The sequence below is a fragment of the Parasteatoda tepidariorum genome, chromosome 4 (genome assembly GCF_982258835.1).
Source record: "Parasteatoda tepidariorum strain Cologne lab strain chromosome 4, Ptep-v5.0, whole genome shotgun sequence".
Taxonomy (NCBI): Eukaryota; Metazoa; Arthropoda; class Arachnida; order Araneae; family Theridiidae; genus Parasteatoda; species Parasteatoda tepidariorum.
The window spans coordinates 89,054,107-89,062,460 of record NC_141758.1 but is presented as its reverse complement, the minus strand read 5'-3'; the positions used below and the strand labels follow the sequence as shown (position 1 = coordinate 89,062,460).

The following is an 8,354-nucleotide window of genomic DNA, read 5'->3' as shown; positions in this document are numbered from 1 at the left end:
GCAACTGAAGAAATATAAATTAATTGTTTGACTACTATGAAAGCTCTAAGCAGAGTTAGTGTCTTGTGCATATCTCAGAAGTTAGTTTCTATAACCAACAACTAATATTTGTCTGGTTTCCGTAGTGAACGTGAAAAATAACATTAAAATCAATAAATTGTTATGAATAAGGTATAATAAAAGAAGTAGTTGATATTTAAATCCTTAGCAACAAAAGCGATTACCTAGCTTTTGTTCACAAGCCTTCTTATTTGAAAAACTTTGGTATTTTGGGGGTAAGTGTCAGTTCCTAAACCTCTTTTCCGAAATTTTTTTTCCGAATGCTTTTGTGTTAAAAAATTACCATAGTGAATTTTCAATTTATTAATAGTTCTATAGTCTTTATTGAAATGTTTGTGTAAATTTATAAAGTGACATTGTGACTTGCGAAGACCGGGTGTCAGCTATCCGCCCTTTTTGCCTCGAAAAAATTAATCAAAATTTACACAGTTTTAATATGTTTAATTCAAGTGAGAAAGCTTTAATAAATGCTCCCAGAATTTTTCAAATGATCTGATTAACAGAAACTTGTTACTTGTCTGATTAAGTGGATTAATAGTAACACGTTTTTTGGGGGGGAGGGGGATAAAGCAACAGTCTAAAGTTATAATTTTAAACATTGATAAATTGATTAGCCAATCAATGTTTTGAAACGTACGGTGTCATTCGTGTAACCTGGGTGGTGTCCACTTCTATCTTAATGAGTATCTTCTACATGTTTATGTGTTGCTTTTAATTTCCTGTTTCTGTAATTCATGTGTTTATCTGTAACCTAGTCTAACAGTTTTTTATACTGTACAAAGCACACAAATAAGGAAAAAAAAATTTCTTTTAATATAGCTCCTAATATTTTGGAAGCAATAAGTTTCGGTTCAAAGGTACCTGAAAGTACTAATGCAACTTGTCTTTAAAACCAAGGGAATTAATTTTTCATGACTATTTCATGTTAAATTCTAAACTTCAATATTTAAATGTCTATAGAAAATTCTGATTGAAAATGATTCTCGTAAAAGTTCAAGGCAAGATTCTTAATGTGCCTCCTCCCAAAAGCAAAAACCTATTCTGTCAACTTTTTCATTTTAAGAAAGAAAAAAAAAAAAAAAAACAATCTTCATAATCATACTAAAATATTTTCCAAACATTTGTTAAATAGGTCATGTTTGCTATGAGCTAAATATTTATAGGTTTATATTGTTATCTATTGTAACATTTTATCTGAATAAATATTTGCGAAATAAAAAATATTAATATTAATAAACGAATAATTATTTTTTTAATTTGGTTTTTTGTGAGGAATTTTAATTAGGCCAGTACCTTGCCTCCTCCTTAAGTACTGCCTTGTATTTATTAAATAGTTAGTTAAAATTTTTTTTTACATAACTTCATTAGTTTAATCCGCAAAAATGTAGCTGAAATATGCCGCAACGTCTAAAGTGCCTCTGCTAGAATCTTTTAATCAAAATTATTTAAAGAAATGTAATATGGTTTGCCTGGAAGAGGTTATATATTTTACACTTTGAGTTTGACTTCCTCTTTTTTTTTTTTTTTTTTTGCTTTCTTGTGCGTCACTTCCCAATTGTCTGTAAATCGTGGTGACTGTACGAAATTTTTAAGTAATTTCCTTTATTTTGCAGTTATGTTTAGATTCTTTATTTTTTTTAAACCTAACTTATTTTTATAATTATTTAACAGGCTATAAAGATGAGTGACACCAATATATTAGACATTTCGGTGATTAGCTGTATTAACTCATTTGGAACTTAACCTAAGTGGTTTAACTCCAAATGAGTTAATACTGCTAGTCACACACACCATACTTATGACTAGTTATGTTTGAGTTCTTTGGTAGTTCTTTTAGTGTTCTCTATTTTATCACTATTTATTTATCAAGTTTTATTATTTTACAGGCTGTCAAGATGAGTGGTTCCAGTGTATTAGACATCCTGGTGACTAGCAATACTGTCTCATTTGGAACTCAACGACGTTTTCCAATTGAGATTACTATTGGGGAACTGAAGCAAAAGCTAGAACTTATAACGGGTGCTTCTGCTTCAACAATGGAACTTCAACTTCTGGATGAAAATAATGAATTGATTGAGAAACTGATGAACAATGCTTCAACTTTAAAATCATGCTCCATTGCTAATGCCAAAGTTCTTCATGTTGTGGATAGTTATCGCCAATCTGGAGAATTTGAAGATGTATCGAAGGTACAGAAATTTATGCTATCTGAAGAAGAGTACAGCAAGCGGGGTGAAACTTTTCGAGCCTTCAAAGATAAACTGAAACTTGGAGGAGGTGAACAGATGTCCGCTGCCGAGGAAAAGATTAAAGAGGAAGAAGAACTGATTAAAAATATTGCAGTTGGAAACCGTTGTCAAGTTAGGGTTGCTGGTAAACCCAGTAGAAGAGGGACAGTGATGTATGTTGGTAAAACTGATTTCAAACCAGGCTACTGGGTTGGCATGAAATATGATGAACCTTTGGGCAAAAATGATGGCTCTGTTGGTGGTAAAAGATATTTTGAGTGCCAACCTAAGTATGGTGGTTTTGTTAAGCCACATGATGTTACTGTTGGCGATTTTCCTGAGGAATCTTTTGATATTGATGAACTTTAATATTGTTTAAGATTTGATTATTTTAAATACAATGTTGAGCTTATTACTGCTTAGTGCCTTGCATTATCTGCAGTTTCTTACCATCAATGTTAAAAAATAAATTGTTTCTCTTTTCTAAATTTGAGTTGCTCTGATAATTAAATTATCAGTTATGTTCGAGGATGAGATTTATTAATTTCTCCTCAAACATTGTAACATTCCTTTTATTTGATGTAATTGCTAGTTTACTTAACAGGTTTGTTTCACTAATGTATCATAAATAAATATTATTTCTTGTTAAATTCAAATTGTGTATTTTTTATTTATCACTACATAGATTTTTGTTATTAGAAATCAGCAGTTTTGCTTTGTAAATGAATTCTTTCAAGTGTTTAAGTAATTGGAACTTGTAACAATTTTGTTGCATGTTAAATTAACTATAAATTACTTGGCTTATTATTATTTTGCAAAATAGAATGGCATTAGTAACATTTGTATTTAATATTTGTTTTATAGTGAAAAATTAATTTTTAGATGTTAAAAATATTGCTATCAACTATACAGATTTTGTTTTTTAAAGATTAGAATGGTTTAATAATTAGAAAAATGTTCTTATGGCCATTCTTTACTTTTTGTTGTAAAGTTAATGTTTCTTTTTTTTTTTTAAAAAATCATTCATCATTCAATTTTTTGTCATTTTTTTAATTTATTGCTTATATTGCTATCTATCGTTACTAATTTCTTATTTTTATATCAGACGTACTTAGATAATAAATTTGTATTAAAGAATCTTTCAAAATAAAATTTTTTAATTACCTACAGTAGCTATAACTATATTTTAGATTATTTTTAGCCTCAAAATATAGTTAATCATAAAAAAAAAAACACCTCATAATTTCCTTGTGTTTGTTAATGATATTAACAAACATTGTGTTTTTAAAGGAGTAAAAAAAAAAAAAAACTTTTTTTCTTCCTGTTCTTTAAAATATTGCCTCATGTGTTTTTATGTGATTTACTATATCATCTATTTTATCTATTCAGTAATCCAATTACATCTTTTCAATTTGCAATAAAATAAAAAAAATCATTTAATTGTACATCATACATAATTGTACACTAAAGTATAGTATTAGTATGATATTTTTGCCATTGCTTAAAGTAGTTTTGTTTTTAGTACGTTTGAGCTGAAATCATTCTTTTGATTTCAATTTCTTTCACCAGAATAGTTCTTTACTAAATATAATAAGATCGTAATTTTTGGCATTCCAATGTTTATCCAAATTTAGGAAGATGTTTTTCTCCTTTACACAATTTTCCTATTTAATAACATGGCAAAACTAGTTTTGCTAGGCCAAAGAAGAAAGCAGCTGAAAATGCAATTTCATATGTGTGTGAAACTGGTTTCAATTTATTTCATTTCCTAGAAAAAAAAGTTAAATAAGTCTGGTGTAGTTAGTTACTTACAGACTGCTGTTCCATGCATTGGTCGAAAGTTTGAATTGACAATGGTGGGCTAAAATAGTATTCAGTAATAGTTCAAACACCATCTTTTCATGGGTGTTTCGGGTCAAGATTTAATTTACTTCTATTTTTGTATTTTTTTAAATAGCATTTTTGTTTTTATTTAAAAATTCAAATTAAAACATAACTAAATTTCAATCCGCTAGACGGGCGTTTGCTTTTTTTTATTTTTATTTTAAGCTGCATTGAAGCATGAAAAAATTATAATTTTTGTTTACTGAAAGTTTTTTTTATTTAAAGTTTTTTTATTATCAAGAAACAGTTTTTGCTAGAATAGTTTTTTTTTCAAGCAATGCACATACTTAGTAGTTTTTGTTCGAAGAGATGACTGGAATGTTTAACTTTCTGCACTTGTCATCTCTGAGAAACCATTAACCAGGGTGCGTATTGTTTTTAAAAATTGCTCAAGGGTACTTATTTTTGTTTTTTTAAAAGCCCTTGAAGGTGCTTTTTTCATTGGGTGGTTTGAAAAAGTGCTTAATTTTCCCTTTTTCAAAATGAGATTATTCTTTATCATGTTGATTTTCGCTACGAATTATGCAAAAAGACACAGTTCACGTTTTTTCTATTCAACATTTTCACAATACCTAAAGAGCCCCAGGCAGCGCCACTTAAAGACTCAAGCGGGTTTCCTTCAGAAGGTGCTGAGCTTAAAAGACAAATACAACCTTTTTATTGAGCCTGAAATTCTTCCTACTCCTTGTAGCCCAGTGGACTACCAGTCTTTCAATGTGGTCACAGTCCTTGCTCTCAGATTTTGCTTAGTGATGTCCTTAAAGGTATCTCTTACGCAACTATGAATGAGCTACATCCTGAACCTGAACGGTTGAGAATCTATACAGATGGCTCCCGAGTGGATCAGCGGGTGAGTGCAAGAGCGGGAGTATTTTGTCACCTGTTCTCTGCCTACGCTTCTGTTGGCTGCTATGCATCTGCCTACGACGGTGAAATCGAGGCTATTCTAATTGCCTTAAAAAAACTACAGTGTCGTACTGACCAATTTTCTAGCGCCGTCATTTTAACTGACTCTAAAGCAGCACTTCTTGATATTAACTCTCCACTGATTCCCCAATCCATCTCCATTCAGAAATGCATTGATTGCCTGAAAAAGACCTGACACTAAAAGGCAAGCAAATCGTCCTCAAATGGATCCCGGGACATTGCGGGATTTGGGGTAGTGAAAAAGCTGATTTCTTGGCCAAGAAAGGAACAACTATTGCTCAAACATCTCGTTGCTCCATCTCTCTGCACTCATTTAAATTGCTGGTCTGAAACCAATTCCGGAACATGTTCTCAGAGAATTTCCGTAAAAGCAATATACACAAAACCTGGTTCAACCACATTTTAACCATCCCAAATCAGCCCAGGTTTAAGGCAGTTTCTCTCTTTAGACTTGTAAAGGGCCATGACTGTCTGGCCAAACACCTCTTTAGTATAAACATTTTTGACTGTCCTAAATGCAAGCTCTGTCGCCTTGGGGAAGACATGGACCTGCCCCATATTTCCCTCTGTCCTGCGCTCATCTCCACTACTGTGTGTGAACGCTACTGGGAGGTTAGGGCCCGTATGGGCTAAGCATGTCACTATGCATTCTATGCTATTTATCTCTTCTTGCCTTGCTTTTCTTGTTATTTTATCCTCTTTGTTCTTTTAAATTGCCCTGCCATTGGAAATAAAAAAAAACATTTTCACAATTAATTCAACCCCAATCTATTTCGGTGTATTGTCAGTTCGTAGCGTATGAAAACGCCATTTGTTTTACATGATTCAAAATTTCATGATTTTCGACAAGATTTGACCATCAATTGCCAAAAACTTTCCAACCCTGTGTAATTATGATATTTTTTTTAAAGTACTTAAAAATAATTTTTGAGTGTTTGATTGTTGTTGTTGTTAATTTACGTCGCACTAGAGCTGCACAATGGGCTATTGGCGACGGTCTGGGAAACATCCCGGAGGATGATCCGAAGACATGCCATTACAATTTTGATCCTCTGCGGAGGGGATGGCACCCCCGCTTCGGTAGCTTGACGACCTGCGCACGAAGTCGAGCACTTTACGGTAGCACAGTTTAACGAGGACCCATACCGCACACCCTAGGTCCCTACGCAGACTGATCCAAGTGGTCACCCATCTGCACACTGACCGTAGTCAGTGATGCTTGACTTCGGTGATTTGCTGGGAACCGTGTCTTAACGATCAGTCCACTGCGGGTTTGAGTGTTTGAAAAGTGCTTAAAAGGTGCTTTTTTTGTTGAATAATTTGGCTACTCACCCTGTTAACTAAAACTTAAATTTTTTTATATCTTAATGTTAGTAACTACATTATCTTATGAATTTTTGAAAATTATTGTACTATGTAGTTTGAATGATTTAGTGTTTGCATTTGTCCAAACAGCATATTAAAGACTCAGAGGGAAAAAGGTTATATTCTTTAGAGATTGAAAATTAGAAAATATGGTTTAGATGAGGATTTCACTAATTTTGACCATGGAAACAACATTCAATACAAATCGTTCGGTAGTTTTGGTCAGGTTACTATATCTCCTTCAGACTGTAGCGTTGTTGGACATTTATCTTTTTCTTATATTGCAGAATATATTTTTTTATACTACCATTCTTAACAATCTTGACTTTCAGAGAAAGATGAAATCAAGGCAAGTGTAACTCACCTGAGGAGGAACCAGGATGTAATTTGGCAGAAATGGGAAATTCTTGCTACCTTATCTGTATCATATTTTATTCCAAACTGAAAGTAACCAACTCAAAAAGCTCAAGTTTATGTTATTAAAAAATGAATCGAACTGTTAAAATGTTGTTGTTTTTCTAACGAAACTGAAAGTTTTGTTCGACTGAAGGCAGTTAACTTAACTGCAAATGAGATTTTCTCAACTAGCAATTCAATATCAACAAATTGTAGCTGGAGGTAGTTAAAAAATTCCATAAACTTTAGAAATTAATTTTATTTGTTGTTGCAATCAGCTGTCAAATATTGAGTTTTTCGATTGTAAGTTTAAAAAAATATTGATCATCAGAGACAGTTTTTAAACTGGTTTTCCAAATTTGATCTGTGAATTTTCTTATGAATAATTTTAAATGCAGTAACCTAAAAGTATCATACCTTTATTTCAGCGAGTAACAACTGTTTGAAAATCCATGAAGCATTCAGAAGTTATAATGGAACAATTTTGATACTGATTTCACAAATATGAGTCTAGGAATTATAGTTTTGATGGTCTTTAAGTCATAAAATCATCTAAAAATCGATTTTTAATTATTGGTACTAATGAAATGTATTATTGGCTTCAGAGGTAAGAAACATTTCAATGTCCTTACCGAAACAGTTTTGATGTTGGGTTTTATTTGAAACCAATGACTTTACCAAGCGTCATTTTTGTAAAAAAAATATTTTGCACTCTGAAATCCAATTTTAATTTTTGCTATAAGAAAACATTCTATTCAAAACATGTAACATTCTGTCGATCAGCGAATCTTAAGACTACGATCGACTAACGTTACATATCAAATACTTAGCAGGGATTTGTTTATTTTAGAGGCGTTGCTTATACCTCTTCTAATAGTTGCACGAAAACTCGTCAGGGAACAGAGTGGTCGCGATGTGCGTCATTCGCAGGGAATAAGCAGGGTCTCTATCTTTTAAGGAATTGGTAACTAATTTTAAGCCATAGTTTCTACTACAGAATGGCAACAAGGAGATGATAACGTCGGATCAATGGGCTTTTCGCACTGTGATTGGCTGTTGACTATCACTCATGGTTGCAAGAATTTGGGAAGTTATCGCGTTTATTGTGAATTAAAATAAAAATTTCAATAATTTTGTGCACGCCTGTCTGTGTTCTCGCTTAATCTCGTACTTGGTGTGATGAAACAATTGGTTCATTGATGGATTTTGTTTACATTTATTTCGTAAACAGACACTGGAAAAGAGAAGATTTGTGTTTAAAACAGAAATTAGGCGAAAATGTTTTCGAATTTTTCGATATTTATAAATGTAACAATAAAAATGAATGTTTTCTTTGCTATGTTTATTATTTGTTTTTAAATAAAATTATGTCATTTTGATATTGAGAGTATGTTAACGGGTGTTCTTAAATACTTTTAAATTAAGTATTCTCTTTTAAAAGCTTAGCTGCAATATTTATATAATTTTCTTACATTCTGTTGCAAGGAAAAGAAA

At 31.9% G+C, this 8,354-nt stretch overlaps 2 protein-coding genes across 2 annotated transcripts; both read left to right on the top strand.

Moving 5' to 3' along the window:
• Positions 1 to 29: 29 nt before the first annotated feature.
• Positions 30 to 2,944, top strand: Tbcb (tubulin-binding cofactor B). Its single transcript, XM_016068102.4, has 2 exons — positions 30 to 275; positions 1,947 to 2,944. Exon 2 carries the CDS (start codon positions 1,956 to 1,958, stop codon positions 2,655 to 2,657), a length of 702 nt encoding a protein of 233 aa, XP_015923588.3. The 5' UTR covers positions 30 to 275; positions 1,947 to 1,955; the 3' UTR covers positions 2,658 to 2,944.
• Positions 2,945 to 4,953: 2,009 nt separating this feature from the next.
• Positions 4,954 to 5,274, top strand: LOC122271091 (uncharacterized). The gene has a single exon (XM_043051052.2). The coding sequence runs from the start codon at positions 4,954 to 4,956 to the stop codon at positions 5,272 to 5,274; it is 321 nt and encodes a 106-aa protein (XP_042906986.2).
• Positions 5,275 to 8,354: the final 3,080 nt, after the last annotated feature.